This window comes from Carassius gibelio, chromosome A20, assembly GCF_023724105.1.
Source record: "Carassius gibelio isolate Cgi1373 ecotype wild population from Czech Republic chromosome A20, carGib1.2-hapl.c, whole genome shotgun sequence".
NCBI classification, from domain to species: Eukaryota; Metazoa; Chordata; class Actinopteri; order Cypriniformes; family Cyprinidae; genus Carassius; species Carassius gibelio.
In genome coordinates, this window is record NC_068390.1 from 28,152,295 (window position 1) to 28,170,981 (window position 18,687).

At 34.2% G+C, this 18,687-nt stretch overlaps 1 protein-coding gene across 3 annotated transcripts in view; it reads left to right on the plus strand.

Moving 5' to 3' along the window:
* Positions 1-18,687, plus strand: part of LOC127938067 (MAM domain-containing glycosylphosphatidylinositol anchor protein 2-like) — a 97,197-nt gene that overhangs the window by 19,689 nt on the left and 58,821 nt on the right. For all 3 annotated transcript variants that reach the window (XM_052534462.1, XM_052534459.1, XM_052534461.1), the window contains exons 2-3: positions 8,824-8,963; positions 16,788-16,962. In XM_052534462.1, the coding sequence (XP_052390422.1) occupies positions 8,824-8,963; positions 16,788-16,962 (315 nt within the window). The remainder of the gene's footprint in view (positions 1-8,823; positions 8,964-16,787; positions 16,963-18,687) is intronic.

Consider the following 18,687-nt stretch of genomic DNA (forward strand, 5'->3'; position numbering starts at 1 on the left):
ATGCACGGAGGGGAGAGGAAAAGAAAATGGCATCGAAACTTTTCTGAGGACAGTTGGTTTCCCCTTATGCAACAGATGCAATATTTTTCAACCATAAGCATGCAATATTTCTTCTTTTTCTTCTTTTCTTTTGTTTTGTAGAACTGATGCAACATTTTTCATTCTCTAAATATGTGATTTTTCTTCTTTTTTGTTGTTTTTGTCACTCAACCTAGTTAGATCGAAGTCTCAAATTCACTTACATATTGGTCAGAATGTGATTTAACCTAGATGTCTTTTCTTACATGATATTTTATAATATAATTCCTTTGCATCTCATGCCATGAGCGTTGCATTACAGAAATGAAGTCAAGACCTGTTGTGTTATCTGGTTTGTGTTGAAAAGCATGAACATCGTACAGCGTCTGGCGGTTCAGTCCAGTTTTTTATTCACATGTGGTTTGACCTGTTTGCGTGTAAGAAAAGCTGTTGTGAAAGCGCTCCAGAAACCATCATCTGACCCACATTACCTCCAGCCTCGTCAAACACGCTGCTTTTTTACAGCGCTGGACATCGTTGCTGCCCTATTTATGCTGAGATTGCTTCTCTGGCTGTACATAGGTCTCAGGTCATAGATCTGAATCCGTTACAGAACAAACCGCAGCAGGTTTTTCTGTGCTGCTTCGTCTCCGCTGGTGGTTTGTCGACTCAGTTTCATGCTCTCGTGATCTGCTCTTTGTTTGAGAGTGAATCACTTTCCATCAGGAGAAGATCTGACTCAACCACATGTGTTTCAGCTGCTTTGCTTTCACTAGTGTCTTTTGAAAATCAGGATATATGAGAGAGCAAATATATACTGTGTTTTCCCACATGATTTAGACTGGTATTGATTTATTTTGTGAAAAATACTGTACAAACAATTTTCACAAAGAAATTGATGGTAAATTTCACAAACAATTACAAAGAAACAACACATTGAAAAGACTGAAGTCCGGTTTTTAGTAAAATGTATTGTTCTTTACTGGCCATTAACTTGTATTTTACAATATCTTTAGTTAAAATATATTTTTCAGAATCAGAATACATATCAATGTTTTTTTATTATCATTGAGATACTATAATGTTTTTTTAATTCATATTTTAAATCAGTTTTTATTTTTATATTTTCAATTTTTCACTTGAAATTTTTGTTAAAGTTTTATTTATGTATTTGTTGTTGTTGTTGTAATTGGGTCATTTGTGCACACACACACACACACACACATATATATATATATATATATATATATATATATATATATATATATATATATATATTGTTTTATTTTATTTTATAACAAAAAAATGAAAAATGTTGCCTTTGTAACTAACATAAATAATTTTTTTATAGTTTTGATCAATATTTTGAATCAGTTTGAATCATATTGTCATTTTGCTCAAGCTCATATTCACAATAAAACATGAGTCTGCATGTCCACTGAGAAAAGCGATATCTTTGTCGCACTATCTTTCATTTGTTAAGGGTGATTTCTGATAAGCGCTGATCAATGCATTTTATTTAATAAAACTAACTCCAGTTTCAGTCTCTTTCAACATAAAAGTCTTTACTGCTCATAAAAACTCTTATCGCCATCTAAAGGCAGAATAATGTCACTAAAATCACCATCACGAACACTCTGTGCTTCACTCTGAAGGTTTTTCCATTGGATTTTGGATGATTGCAGAAAACATCTCTGTGAGCAGCAAAAGTTTCTGATTCATTATGATAATCTTCACAAATTAATAACTTTTGAAGCCTTAGTTCGGTGTCCTGATCTGCAGTCACATTTAGACACATTTCAAGACTAGGAAAGCTATCAGAATAACAAATGAGCTTATACTGATATGTGTTATGTTGAAGAATTAAACATCAAAATAACTTTTTGAGACACTGAACCAAAAATCAATTTTTAAAATCCATTGATTTTAGGCTCAGTACGATTGACGCAGAAATGCTGAAATGTTCATTTCTGGATTTTGGCCTACAAAAATACATAACCGCTTCTCTAAATATGAGTGAAAATATTATATTTTATTATTAATTGTATATTTAGGCAGTGATGATGATTAGTAACACGAACGATCCCTCAAATCGTGTCGCGTCTGTTTATTATATTGTTGTATCTCACAATCATTTTTGTTTTCACAATAATTGCTTATTATAAAATTACAGTTTTCTTTCTATTTTTACTAATTTTAATTCTACTTGCACTCAGTTTTGAAATCTAATTCTGCATCCTGTTTCTTAACTAATTAACACCAGGAAGTGCATTGGGATGTTAATATATATATTCTATTTATTTTCATTTAAATTTAAATATTTAAAATTAGTAATTTAAAATTGTGTTGATCATTTATATTTATGTGCACCAAAAGAAAAATGTATTGTAAATTGTAAAATTTGTAATTTTGTATCCTGTTTGTTATCTAAATTAAATTCAAATTCAGAAACTGAGATTATATTGAAAAGTAAATTAAATGTTGTTTAATATTTTTATATATACCAAAAAACAAACAAACAAACAAAATAATCGTAATATATTAAAGATAATAAATATTATGAATTGTATTAGAAATATTAGAAAAGCTTTTTTCCCGCTCACTGGTTTCTATGCATTTCAACTAATTTTATTTCCACTAAATTACATTAAAATTACATTGATATCCTTTTTATCTAAATTCAATTTTAAATTCAGGAACTGAGATAAAAAAAAAAAAGTTTAATAATTTTTATTTATACTGTATACACATAAATAACAACTAATCTTAATTTTTATACTCTTTCAAATATATTTTCTATTAAGTAAGTGCTATTAAAGCTAAAACTGATTTGAATCATTTTAATTCCATTTAAATGCATTAGAATTGTGGTTAAGAAGTGTAGAAGAGGTGGTTAATTTTCCGCGTGTATTCCACGATCATCCCAGAGCAATTATGTGCATTAGCAGTGATTTAATTATTCCTCCACGGATGTAATGATGCGGTCGCACCTCGCCGTGGTGTTCCTGTCTTTCTGTGCTGAATAAACTCTGTTCTTCATGAGATGCTGTTGCTTCTGATCAGCGTCAGACTCGCTCCTAACTGAACTCTCATCTTGTGATTAATTGTGACTTTCAGGGCTTTAGTTGATGGAGACGAGCCGCTGTCGTGCTCCGAGGCACTATATATATAGTGAGGAAGCCAGATCGAGAGGCATGAGATCTGAGCCCAAACTCCCAGACACTTCAGTTCGACTGCAGAGAAACACTGATGTGTCCAGTTGTTTTGCTAGGACTGAATTACTACTGCTGGTCAATCAATATTTATTTATTTATTTATGTATGTATTTATTTTAATGTCCTTATTATAATTAGTTTATTTTATTTCCTGTCACTAATTTTTGTCACTTTTTTTTATGTCTAAGTTTTAGTGATTAGTTTCCGTTTCAGTTATATATTTTGAATTAGATTTTGTTTGTATATTTTCTTTTTACAAATTGATTTTAGTTACAATTTTAATAATTTTGTTGTGGGTTTGTTGTGTAATTTTTTTGTAATTTTTTTCATTATTTTTATTATATATATATATATATATATATATATATATATATATATATATATATATATATATATATATATATATATATATATATGTATATTAGTGCTTAGTTATAATTTCACTTTTCAATTTTATTAGACTTTGTTATTCTTGTCATTTTGTTGTGTTTTTGTCATTTTCATTAGTTTTTTACTATCAAGCTTTAGTTGTTAGCTTCAGTTTTAGTAATATATTTTGAATACATTTTATTTTCATATTTTCTGTCTTCAGTTTAATCTTAGATAAGATGTTAGTAATTATTTTGCTTTTATTTTCTTATTAGTTTTGTAAAAAAAATACTTATAAACATATATATATATATATATATATATATATATATATATATATATATATATATATATATATATATATACATACACACAAATAAATTGTTCTTATAAAATTTTTATTATTTTTTACTTAAACTAAGTAAAAGAAATAAAATACATATTTTATATTTACATTTTTTTATTGTTGTAATTTTAGTTAACAATAAAAACGCTAGACCAAACATTTGCTTATTAATATTGTTTCATATTTAATATTTAGTTTCATAATTTTTTAGGATTCACAGATAAACAGAAAGTTCAAAAGAACAGCATTTATCTTTTGGAACATTATAAAAGTCTTTACTGTCACTTTTCATCAATTTATTCCATCCTTGATGAATAAAAACATTAATTTCCTTAAAAACCTTTGTATGACGGGCTTTAAAGCAGTCTGTGACTTTCTAAATCATGATCTTGTGCGTGTTAATTCCAGCTCTTTGTTGCTGGCGTTCGGCGAGCGCAGATAAATATTCTTCATCAATAGGTCACAGCCTAATCTATGCTGAGAGATAAATTCATTTGAAAAACCAAAAATTCAATTACCAGTGACCTTTCCTGAGTAACTGGAGCTGCGTGCAACTAAACAATATCATGTCCTCGTCTTGCTCTCTGTATTTTTCCTCCATGTTCTGCTTAAATGTCAATCAGCCGTGAACACATTAATGTCTTTTAGAAATCAAAGTCTGTAATATGAGATCTGTTTTTTATTTATTTATTTTTTTGTGGTTAGACGTGAGGGTTTAAAATAAAATAAAATAAAATAATTTAAAATTAAATTAAATTAAATTAAATTAAATTAAATTAAATTAAATTAAATTAAATTAAATTAAATATTTTTTTTTATTAAATGAATAAAAGGTTGTATTGTGTAATGTGATCGAAGCAGCACTGACTTTAACAAAAGACAGGAGAATTTAAATTTCCTTAAAGAGACAGCACATAATTAAAATGCAAATTGATGGTGTTGCTTTACATGTACAGTGTCGAGATGAAAATAAAGCACTACAGCGTTATCTATCGAACCGTTCAGAACGGAGAGATGCTGACGGACCGTTAAAGAGAGAGAGGCTTACATAAATGCAGCATACATTATTAAACACGACTCTTCAGACATCAATAATTCCATGTTTGTAGGAAAGCAGAACATGTTTTGGTAAAGAGCCAATATTATACACCAATGCTTGCAGTATTTTCTGTGTTTCTGGACATGTACATTACTCTTTTCTCCAGAGAAGAAAGCTTTGGTGAAATAAACAAACATTTCCCATCATGCTCCTGGTCTCTCATGTGTAACCAGTGAAGATCAGCGGCTGTCGAGTGCCAGTATCAGCCTTTTACTGTAACATACCGTATTCCACAACACAAACAGACAAATAACTACATGACTGGACAATGATAATCCAATATATATATATATATGAAAAAAAAAACATAAAAGATAAAAGGCAATAAAAAGATAAAAATAAAATTAAAATAAAATTAAATTAAATGCTTCTATATAAAGTCAAGGGGGAGCTGGAGTCTATTCAATAAAAAATATCTAATAAACTAAAAATAAAATAATTATAAATTTAAATAAATCCATAAAAAAAAGTTAAATAAAGCAACAAAAAAAAAAAAAAAAGACTTCTCCTGTGTAGGGTCATGTAGATTCTATTATATATATATATATATATATATATATATATATATATATATATATATATATATATATAATAAAAAATATATCCATCCGTCACAAGGCAATAGGAAAAATAATAAATAAAGTTAAAATGAATAAATAACAATAATAATAATAATTACAACAAATTAGAAAATGAAATAAAAATAAGATTAATAAAAAAATGCTTTCAAGTCTATTCAATAAAAATAAATAAATGCAAAATTATAAAGTTTAAATAAATCAATCCATCCATAAAATATAAGAGAAGAAAACAAAACAATTTTTTTAAAAAAAGCCTTGTCCTACGTAGGATGATATGAATGCCTAATAAAAATAAATATGAATAAATAATAATGAACTTAAAATAAATTAATAACAACTACAATAATAATACAATTAAATAAGAAAAAATCAATAAAATAATAAAAAGTAAAAAATTAATTAAATAAAAAAATAAGAAAAATAATTAATATTTCATTTCAGGAACGGCTCCCAACTTCATGGTTCTTGGATCGGATCAAGGTTCTTGGAGATTTTTGGAGGCTAAATATTTGAACAAACACGAAGCTTTTAAAGTTGAATGATGTGAGCGAAAGATCAGAAGTGTAAACGCTCAGAGAAGCCAAACAAACATCTGCGTCCTGTGTGAGTAAATCTTTCGCTTTCGTTAGAAGAGCAGTGGTGTTTTAATATCATTGATTTACATCAGATAAGCAGTTGCGAGAATCTATTTATTTATTTATTTATTTATTTATTAAGTCTCTTTGGATAAAAGTGTCTGCTATGACTAAATGTAAATTATTTTATTCATCCAAGCAATCATACTATAGGACAAACCGTTTGGAGGACGGGTTAATGAATGGATGCATGGATTATTTTTATTTTATTTTTGGTCCATTTTTTATTCATTTATTTTATTTTATTTATTTATTTTTTCTATTATTATTTTTTTAGAAAATGGATCATAATTGAATTATATTATATAAATTACAGGAAAAGCTGAAAAAAATTATTTATTTATTTATTTATCTGCATAGCACAAGCCATTTAGAGGATGGACTGATGCATGGATTATTTTATTGTATTTTCATTTTTTTTTTTCACACAACCCTACATTAGACAAACACTTTAGAAGATGGATTATTACATTTTATTTATTTATGTTTTATTTTTATTTATTTCTATTTTTTTTTTTTTCAACAAAATATTAAATGATTTTTTAATAGTTTTATTTTTAGTGTTAGTTAATGATAACGGAACCGGTCTCTGTTTCCATTAAGGGTGTGTGTGTGTGTGTATCTGTGTGTGTGTGTGTGTGTGTGTGTATCTCTGTGTGTGTGTGTGTGTATGTGTGTGTGTGTGTGTGTGTGTATCTCTGTGTGTGTGTGTGTGTTTGTGTGTGTGTGTGCGTGTGTGTGTGTGTGTGTGAGTGTGTGTGTGTGTGTATCTCTCTGTGTGTGTGTTTGTGTGTGTGTGTGAGCGCGTGTGTGAGTGTGTGTGTGAGAGTGTGTGTGTGTGTGTGTGTATCTCTGTGTGTGTGTTTATGTGTGTGTGTGTGAGTGTGTGTGTGTGTGTGTGTGTGTGTGTATCTCTGTGTGTGTGTGTGAGCGCGTGTGTGAGTGTGTGTGTGTGTGTGTGTGTGTATCTCTGTGTGTGTGTGTGAGCGCGTGTGTGAGAGTGTGTGTGTGTGTGTGTGTGAGTGTGTGTGTGTATCTCTCTGTGTGTGTGCGCGTGTGTGTGTGTGTGTGTGTGTGTGTGTATCTCTGTGTGTGTGTATGAGCGCGTGTGTGAGAGTGTGTGTGTGTGTGTGTGTGTGTGTGTGTAAGGCTGCTGAGCGCAGCATGTTTTCATCACAGACTGTGTCACAGTGTTCAGATCTGTCAGGTTGGCTGTAGTTTGTTGTAATGTCAGTAATCGTGTCTCATTACAGCGACCCGTCGTCGTCTGCTGGAGTTCATCACCTCTCATTCGCTTAATGAGTTTCTCTTGACTTTTCTTTGTCAAACACAAATGTGTGCTAAAAATAACACGTTAAGCCCTCGGGACGACCGACTGCTGCCACGTTTGTGTTTCCAATGAATATCTGGATGAATAATCCTCCCGTTTCTGCCTGAGATGTAAATGAGTTAGATTAGACTCTAAATGCATGAAAGGAAAGCAGCACCTTTCTGCTCTAATGACGCTTGTGCTCTTTAAAGCAGCGGATCAAATGATGAAGTACGTCCTGAAAGACACAGCGTTAGCATGATCTGTGTGTGATGATCGATCAAAGGAACAATTCACCTCCATATCTGTCCCGAATCACTCAAGCTTCTGCGTGCTGTTGCATTTTAAAGACTTCTGCTTCTGTAATTGTGTTCCACAGAAAAATGAGACTCAGGTGAGTTAACGTCCTGTGACGTTACGAATGTGACTGGAGTTTAATGTGAGGAACTTTTGCACTCTCGTTCTGGCTGTTTTCAGGTTTTTTGTTTCTCCTCTTGTCATCAGAAATTACTCTTTCTTCCATCACCTGTTTTAACACACACACACACACACACACACACACACACATGAGGTGATGTTAATGAATGCATACTGTGATGTAAGTGATCGCTGATAAATGCAACAAAATAAAATACCATTTAATTTCTCCATAAAATGTGTCATAGATCTCAGCAGCGTGTCTGATGCTCTCTAATGGCCTTTGACCACATAAAACCTAATTATGTTCGATTGGTTGTGAATAGAATCATCTGTTTATTTATTTCATTCCCATGAGTCTCAAAGTGTGTCATTGAGGTCATGCACAAAACCAAACGCTGTTTTCTTCAGAATGAGAAACAAAATCTTGGAAAAACAATCCTGTTGTTTTTTGTAGAGTAGTTTAAATATATATTCAGGACAAACTGTATGTTTCACAGTTAAAAATTACAGAGAATGCACATGAAGAAACTTTAATCATGAAGGAGATCCTGAATATCACTCTTTTTAATTCTGCATTAAATCAAAGAGTGGGACTCTAGCGTGCATGTTCATTAGTTATTGCCCAGCTTCTCTAAGGACTGTTAGAAGCTGAATTAGTCGTCTAGGTAGTTGTCGTGTGATGCAGAGTGAAGCTGACTCATTCTGCTCAAGGACATGTGCGTTTACACGATTAACAATATGAGGATTCGTGCTTCGATACAGAGTGATGAGCTGGAGAGAAGGATGTGTTTGACGCATGATTGTGATGCTTTCGCTCTGTTCTCTTCACAGCGCCTCCGACCGTCCGGATCATGCACTCGGGTCACGCGTGTAACGTGGAGGAGGAGCGTTACTCTGAGAGGGTTTACACCATCCGAGAGGGAGAGATGCTCGAGCTCACCTGCCTGGTCACCGGACATCCACGACCACAGGTGAGAGAGAGAGAGAGAGAGAGAGAGAGAGAGAGAGAGAGAGAGAGAGAGAGAGAGAGATGACCACCACCTGTCAATCACTGCCTGAACATCCCATAGGGATGCACCGATATATCGGCCGATAATCGGTATCAGCATACATACTGTCAATCAAAAGGGGGTTGAAATATGTATCAAAACTGCTACTCGTGTGAAGGAAAGGTCTCTAGAATTTAGGGTTGCCAAAGTAGACATGATAATGCACTCCCTTAAAAAATAGTGTTGTTAACTCAGGTTCTGTTTGACTCTATGAATCACCTGTAGTTTTAAGTGCAGTTCACTAAAAGATAACAATTCTGGCATCATTTACTCACCCTCAAGTTGTTCCAAAGCTGTATGACATAAGAAAAATGGCTTTGAATTCTTCAAAATATCTTTTGTGTTTAAAAGATGAAAGAAACATACAGGTTTGGAACAATTTGGGAGTGAGTAAATGATGCCAGATGTTTCATTTTTGGGTGAACTGTGTATTTAAGTCAGGGTTGCCAGGTATGTGGTTTTTCCCTTCACTAAACATTATTTGTAATGTTGCTCCCATCCAATAACAGCAAAGAGCTTTGTGTATCAAAGTCTCAGCTTTCAAATTCTGTCTGTTTTCACACAAAAATCAATAAATAAATGTGGCGTGAGAGTTCGCTGTAGCCACGTCAGTTCAAGCATGAGTTTCTTGCACTTGAACATATTGTAAGGTGGAATAAACATGAATTAATCGGTTAGCAATATTTTAGGAGAAATTTTGTATCGTTGCATCCCTAATAACCATCATTATTGAGACACTTTGTGTAATGTTGTGTGGTTGATTTATTAAGAAAAGGGGTTTGTTTGAGGCATTGCCTGGTTATTTATTTATTTATTTATTTTATTTGTTTTGTTATTATAAATCATTTTTGGCCCACTGACAGATTAATAAACTTGCATTTTTTTGTTTGTTTGTATGTTTTCTCTTGCTTGTCTTGTCCAGAAGCGAGACTGGTTTTGATGGCTGTGAGTTTTTTTTTTGTTTAAGTGCTGGACGTCTGTGTCAGCAGCAGCTCAGAGTCTCAGAGATGATGTGCATGGTGGGGATTGAGCCTTTTGACATTAAGGGGTTTTTGATGCAGATTTAAAACATGAAATGACAAATATCTGTCATATTATGTGCTGAACTACTGCTCTTCAACCAGAAAGTGTTTATGAGGTCAGATCTTGGAGCATTTTATTCCAAGATGTCCACTTATAGTGACAGCAATGTGGTAACTTATTTGTTTGTTTATTTTTGTACATTTATTTATTTATTTATTTAGATCTCTTTCACACTTTCTCTGATCATTAGTTCAAAATCAAAGAGGTTGTATATTTTAAAATCAAGATAATTATACTAAAATATAGAAAATATAAAAAATATAATAATTTTTTATATAAAATTGCGAAAGATACATTGCAAAAATTAAGTTCAAGAAATATGTTTTACTGTTAAAGTAATTAATTTTTTCTATTTTCAGTTTTCATTTCATTTTAGTTTTTTTTTTTTTTTTTACAATTTTGTTGCGTGCATTTGTCGTTTTTATTATTTATTTTATTTTATTTTTCTATTTACATATATTTTAGTACTTCAACCAAAACGTCTTTTCACTTCCAATTTCAGTTAAAAATTTAACATCTAATTTAAATAATTTATTTTATTTCAGCTACAGTTAAATTAACAAAACATTATTTGATTCAAAGTCCAAGTGCCTCTGTCATGATCTGGTCACTAAACTTCTGTTAATTCACCACCAGACGTCATCGACTCTCACACTATACAACACACCCTGGACTACATTTCCCATGCTCCATTGCACCAATCACATTCACCTGATAACAATCTCACACACACAGCACAATCATCAGACACGCTTTATAAGCATTGGACTTCCCCTCACACACTGCCGAGTATTGTTCTGCACGTATCCCTCTCCTAATCATAGCTGCGATACCTAAGCTTTTTCCGTGTTCCTTGTTTCCATAGTCTTGTTTCCGTTTATAGTTTTCATAGTTTAGTCGTGTAGTCCTGTTTTGACCCTTTGCTCAGGATTCTGGATTACCCCTCTTGCTTAGTCCTCTGGATATTATTCGTTCATCGAAGACCCACACATGCCCGAGGATTACTCTTGTGTCTTGCCCTCTATATACCTGTTTGCCAGTGTTTGACCCATGCCTGTTATGACCATGTCTCTGTCCAATAAAAGCTTGCATATCGATCTGAATGTCTCGCATCTCATCGGCTTACCAATATAACAAACATTTCTGGGAAATACAGTAATGCACATGCTGTAAAATTAAACAAGTTGGGTTTTCTTAAAAATCATGGTAGTTACTAAAATCCCCAAAATATGAAGCAAAAATGTGTAGGTCACTGACAGAAAACAACACTGTTTTGTTTTTGTTTATTATAGCATTTTTATATTTTCATTTAAGTTTGAATACTTTTCTATGAAATAGAAAATATGAAGCTAAATTTCAATGGATATCATGTTGGTTGTTCTTATTTATAACATGAACAGCAACAGTCAAGATTTGTACAGTAATTCTGGTGATTTGTGAGCAGCATTCATCCGGTTTGGGCTTGATCTTTTAAAGAAGTCTGTCTTGCTCGGATGTTAATTTCCGCTGTGCTTTATTTAGCCGTGGCAGAAGGTTGTTTTGCAGCTCAATCTGCTGGACTGGATAAATGAAATGTGATTTTTGGAGATTGACTCTGCCCATTCACCCTAATTAATATTTAATTCCCCTTTGATCAATGTACAAGCTGTTAATTTGTGGCGGAACAGTCACACGCGGCAGGTATTGATCCCAATATTTAAGGTGAAGCCCACTGAATTAGTGCGACACACCGACCACGACTCATCTCGTTTCCGATGCTTCATTAAAATGTGAAAACGATCAAAGACTCCTTGTGTCTCCTCATTAGGACGGAAGACATCTGATCCGGTCCAGAGCCACGCCGAGCTTTGACTTGGACTCGCTGATCCAGATCTTGGTGTTTCTCCAAACATGGTTTGATTCAGTGCTCATTACAGTGTGTTAATGTGAATAATAAAGGACCAACCGTTAGTATCACGTCTGTGAATGTCTCGCTGAACAAAAGTAATACTTCACCCGAACGGGATCATTCTGTTCCACAAAGTCATTTTGGAGCCCAGCAGCTTCTGTTCACGCCATTGTATGAAGAGGAGCAGTGTGAACTTTCTGCTTTCTGTAATGTTTCACAGACAAGAGAAAGTCATGCAGGTTTGAATGACATGAGGACAAGGAAATGATAGATGACACAACGGTCATTTTAAGTGAAATGCCTCTTTAAGTAGTTTGGACAGATTGTCTCCTGTTCCCATATTATTTTGACCAAAGCTTTTATGAACACACACACACACATTTTTTGTGTGTGTTTTCTTGATATTCTGCATAAGTCCTTATTGCAAGGACTAATGCATAAAATGCATAAAATGCATAAAATGCATAAATTGAAATGTATGATGACTGATTTACAGTATTTCATGATTTGAAAAACATAAACCTGCAGAATTCTTCACACTGTGACCCTTATGGAATGTATTCATTCCTTCTCTCTTTCTTTTTTTGTTCTTCATGCATGCATGCAAGATTTCCATCAGATTCATGCTGTGGTGAAAGACACGTCTCATTTCTTGATATTCTGCAGTTCTGACTTCGGTATTCTTGCGTTCTCATTCTGATCACATATTCCTGTGCTGCGGTTTTATGTTTTGCATATTTTCATATGGACAGTAAATGTTCTGCTGTATCTGCGTGGCGCTGTGGCCTTTAACTGCTTTCATCATCTGATTCAGACACATTTCCTATACGAGCGGCACCATGCAAAAACCAAACAAGCAATTAGGAGGCAAAGTGTGGGGTTTGGAGAGCAGTGATTTCAGCAGGTCGCGAGAGTGATTTACTGGCCATGCGTGCGTTGGCATACTTTGGCAGAATCATGGTGATGGCGAACGGCATCTCAATTAGACCCTCGGGCAAATCGAGTGTCTATTTCACTCGCTGTCAGGACACTCCATTCCCACCAGACGCAGATCCTTATATTAGAAACTGCTGAAGCGTGATATAGAGGCGTTTGTTTAAAATCTCACATTTAAAGGAGTAGTTCACCCAAACATTAACATTTCCTGAATATGTGCTCATCCTCAAGCCATCTGAGATCAGGATGAGTGTGTTTCTTCATCAGGTTTGTAGAAATGTTGCACTGCATCAGTGTCTCATCAATGGATGCTCTGCAGTGAATGGGTGCCGTCAGAATGAAAGTCTGATAAAAACATCACAATAATCCACATCACTCCAGTCCATCAGTGAACATCTGGAGAAGACAAAAACTGAAACACATCCAGCATTAAGATGATTTTAACTCAAACACATAGAGTCTATAATCCATAATAACACTTCCTCCAGTGCAGCCTTTAACTGTCATTCTGCATTATTGACACACTGTTTTCCTAATGAATGTTGTTCAGTTGCTTTGACACAATCTTTTTTGTTTAAAGCGCTGTATAAATAAAGGTGACTTGACTTGACTTACTTAAAGGGGTCATATGAAGCGCTAAAAATAACATTATTTGGTGTAATGCAATGTGTTTATGCAGTTTACGTTTAAAAAAACACATTATTTTCCACATAATGTACATTATTGTTGCTCCTCTATGCTCCGCCTTCGATTTTTACAAAGCTCATTGTTCTGAAAAGCGAGGTGTGCTCTGATTGGCCAGAAATCCAGTGTATTGTGATTGGCTGAATGCTTCAAGCGTATGACGCAAATGTTACGCCCTTTAACACTGTTATGGCGTCTCCCGACATGAACAGACAAAGCCAAAAAAACCCAGTACAAACGAGGCATTTGATGCATCCAGTGGGGACATAATTACTGATTATAATGACTTATACTGTGTTTTATATACGTTTTTTTGTGCATTGTGCTGCGTAAACATAAAACCATGTCTGCATTTGTGATCTGATTTAATGGGGATGAAGGGACGAAGCAATGAACTTATTAAACTCCCACAGTCCCTGCCTGAAAGTCTCAACTTTCATGAGATTTTTCCTTGAATCGTTGTAATTCTGTGTTTTGAAGGCCTGATTATATTCTCTCGGCAGTTTGACAAGCACCTGTATATTTCAGAAATGAGAGCAAGGCTTTATATCGTTTGTGTTTTTCTTGCTGGGTTTCCGGCAGAAGCTCGTCTCTATTGAATCTTCTCACAGAGATCATGACCGACTCGATTCATATTCACAACGACAACTCAGTTTAAAATGACTGTCAGATTAATCACAAAGCACTGAAAGTGAGGATTTAGAGTCTGTCTGTCCTCTAAGGCTCTGGCTTTCACACAGAATCACAACACTGTGTGTTAAACACTCGCTCACATGGCTTTAAGGCTTGGACACACCAAGCAGACTTCAAAGAACTAGCGGCGACGAAAGCTGACGGTGTTGTCGCCTCGCATCGAAAACTTCGGACCAAAAAGCTGCACAGGAACACACTGCACAGACTACAGCTGACGGCAAACTAACACATGCATTCTGTGCATTTCTGAGAGGAATGAGAGGTCTATATCAGCAGCTATTAACAGTATATATTCGTCATTCAAAAGAAGAAACCGAAACAAAGATACTTAATACTCGAGTTATTAATTCCAGTCAATGCTTTGTTTGTTAGGTCTCTGAATTTGAACAGTGCCTGTAAAAAAATAGCATATTTTTTTCGTGAGGTTACATTTATGCCAGTAATGAGTTGGTCGGCCCGATTCACACAAAAGGACAAAAACAAAGCCTCCCTCTACCTGTCTCGACTTTCCCAAGATCCCATGACTGGGACGCTCAATCCTCATCAGATCCTCCCCTCGGTTCTAGAGGAACACGACGGTTAATCTCCATCTCAACTGGGACGCGATGGTGAAATAAAGTGAATGGCAGCATGTGGTATCACCTTGTCACTCCGCTTGACATTGCAGAGGATGCAGCGTCTTAGCATGCTAGCTAAATTGACACTGGCATTGTCGAGACAAAATGTTGAGGAGGGACTCCCAGAGGACTTGGGCTGGCATTTGTTTGACAAACGAGTGACTGTGACATAGTGCCACACAGCATCTTCACACACACGGCTGTAGAAAGATGCAACTTCAACTGAAAATGTCAGACGTGTTGAGTTGAGGATCGAGAGCTGGCTGCATAAAAAAAAAATAATAGCAATAACACATTTCTCACAAATCTCGTCTGTGCTTGTGAAAGCTGTTGCGTTTGATTGCTTGTACATAGACTAAAGCAAATATCATCTAGAGAGTAAACCGCGAGTTTAATTCACAGCATGATTCATTGTTTTCAAGGTCGGGTCGCTGCAGTTTCAGGTTCAGTGTTTATTGGTGCATCCACATTTATTTCAGACCTGCGTTCCAGATTTCTGCAGACTAACAAGCTTTGACTTGCAGAGTTTTGATGCTCAGGCTGATGTTACGTCTTGTGTGGGGGGGTTATAGTCACGCTGTCGGCTCCTATAAAGAGAAGCACAAAATAGCAAGACAACACAGGAGAACTGGGTACAAATTTTAACGAATAGATATCACCATCTTACTCCCAGTTGATTAATCATAATGCATTGTGACACTTGTTTTGTATTTTGAAATGTTATGTTTAAATACTCAAATGATGCATTGTCTAATGAAATATGCACTGATTTGCATTATGTTTACAGAACAAATAAACATTGGTTCAGAATTTATTGGAGTTAAATGATTTTATGGAGGGAATTTTGGGTTTCTCTTTTTATCACTCCATAAATCAGGAAATACTTTCAACACACAATAAAAAAATATATATATATTTTTATTTTAACCAACTTTTTAGAAGTAAGATGTTAACTACATAACAGATAAGTGATATATGAACAAACCCCTCAGTAAAAACCTTCAGAATATAGATAAGAATAAAACTCTAAGTTTTGGTGTTTGTAAGTGCTTCTGAACTGGAGAAAAAACTTTTAATAATATGCATTGGAATCGAAATCTATATAGTGCAAGTTGAAAAAGTTGAATAAAACAAATGATTAAATGTATTTTTGGATGTTTTATTTCCACTAGTCTGAACATTGGTTCTTTAAATGTTGTGTACATATCAGAGTTAAAGATTTTTTACAAAAGGGATTGTGGATTTCAGTTTTTTTATCACTCTAAGAAAAAAAATACATTTTCAGTATTTTTTAATAAAATGTTAAAAAATATATCAGGTGAGTGATATATTGACAAACCCCTCAGTAAATATCTTCAGACTATAGAGGGGAATAAAACTCTAAGTTTTGGTGTTTGTAAGTGCTGCTGAAGTGGAGGAAAAACTTTTTAAAGAGACTTATTGTCACTGAAATCTATATACGCAAACAGGTAACATGCCATAAAATAAACATTTACAGTAAATATCTATTTTGGATGTTTTCTTTTTCACTAGTCTTAAAGAATACAAGTTTAGAAACCAAAATTGGACAGTGCATAAAAAATAAAAGATATTGCCTGTAGTAATTTGCATTTTTCTGTGGTGTTCAGCAGAGTTGAGTTACAAAGGCCGTTTGCAGCTGTAATATGTGAAACTCTTTTATAGATGTAGATTATCCACATGCATCAGACATGCATCGCTGCTTCTGCACTGATTCATGCAACATTAACATGTTTATATGGTTCCTTCAGCGCTCCATTAGACTCTAAATGGTGCGTAATGTGTGAAATGGTATAGAGACTCAAGTGTTTTTTTCCCCTCATGCAGATTCGATGGACCAAGACAGCAGGAAGTGTTTCGGACCGATTCCAGGACTCCAGCGTGTTCAACGAAACACTCCACATCGCCAAGATCCAGAGACATCAAGGCGGACGCTATTACTGCAAGGCCGAGAACGGACTGGGTTCACCGGCCATCAAGTCCATCAGGGTGGACGTCTACTGTGAGTCCAGCTCAGATGTTTTGTCTGAATGTCCTGCGGTGAAACAATAACACTGTCGTCATCCAGAAAATCAATGTGAAGCACATCAGATCATTTGATAAGAAACGTTTGAGTTCAAATTGAGATCTGAATTTTGATTTGCAGAACAGTTTGAGACGTGAGATTACTGGAGTGTTTTTTACGATTGTTTTGACGTTGTGAGCGCAGTGAGATCTTGTGTAGAAGCCAAGTCAGACTGTATGACGTCAGTGGCCTTTTATGTCAGACTTAATGTTATCCATCTCGTTTATGATTTTGCCAATGATTGACAGCAGTTTTGGGAATTGCATCGTTTTTATCACTAAAGATGATCGAGAGGAGACATTATGACATTACTGAGCAGAGAGAGGAGGACCAGAATGAAAACAAATGCCAAATTCAAACCTGTGTTTCCCAAAACTACAACATCCCAGCTCTGAGAGTATGTGGAGTTCTTTAAGGAATATTTCATGATGTAGAATTCTTAAAGATCATGTCCGAATCTTTCTTTACATTTAGAGATTAAGATTTAATCATATAACTAAAATGAACTTGATTTCTCATCAGCATCTATAAGTCAATTTCACAAAAACCCTCAAAAACATCATATTTTCAGGTCCTGGTCTTTCATTAAAAAATCTGAAGAAAATTACATGCAACCCCTCGAAAATTTGTATTACTGTAATCCAGAAGAAAAATACACTGTGAAGTGTGTATATATACTTAAAATAAATTATATAATTGTGAAGTGTTTACACATCATTCTAGTACTTCTTATATATATTTATTTTTATTTGTTTAATTATTTTAATTATTTTTATTTTTATTAAAGGTATTAAAATGAATGAGATTCTAATGAGAATCACTGTTTAGAATAATGTCAGGAAACAATTAAAAATAAAACAAACTACTGAAAAATTATAATAATGATAGTTAGGTCAGAAATGTGTTGAATTGTCATGAAAATAATGAAGCAGTGCAGAAAATGTTAATGGTCCTAAGCTTCATGTACTTTATGTAAAATTCCTAGTCTTTTCCTTTTGATTTTGGGGTGATTATGATCCTGATTAATGAGCAATCCAGCATCTCTTCTGTAGTGATCCAGAACATCAACCCGAACCCAACAGATCCTCAGAAGCGGTGTTTCTGTAATGATGGAGGTTTGTCTTCCGTCACTACCGGATCTATTTCACAGATCCAGGTCGAAGGAGGAGAGGTCTGGAGGATTGTGTTTCAGCTTTGATCTGGAGTCGCTCTGAGGAGAGAGGATTTCCACGAGCTGTTTGATAGAGCGGCCAGAACTCAGCCTCTCTTGAGCCGAGCTTCAGATCTGAGAGCTGAACCACATCCAGATCCTCCGCAGTAACAGAAGAACTGCTCTGGGTACAGGTGAACCGAAGGACCATAACCCTTAGTTATTTATTTAGTTCTAAATTCATAGAACATACACTACTCGTTTTTTAAATTTTGGGGTATTTTTTTCCCACAAAGGCTGCATTTATTTGATCAAAATATAGTAATAAAAATTTAATAAAATCTGAAATATTATTCTAATGTGAAACATCTGTTTTCTGTGTGAATCTGTGTTAAAGTGTAATGTATTTCTGTGATGCTCCGCTGTATTTTCAGCATCATTCCTCCAGTCTTCAGTGTCACATGATCTTCAGAAATCAGAATAATATGATGATTTACTGCTCAAGAAACATT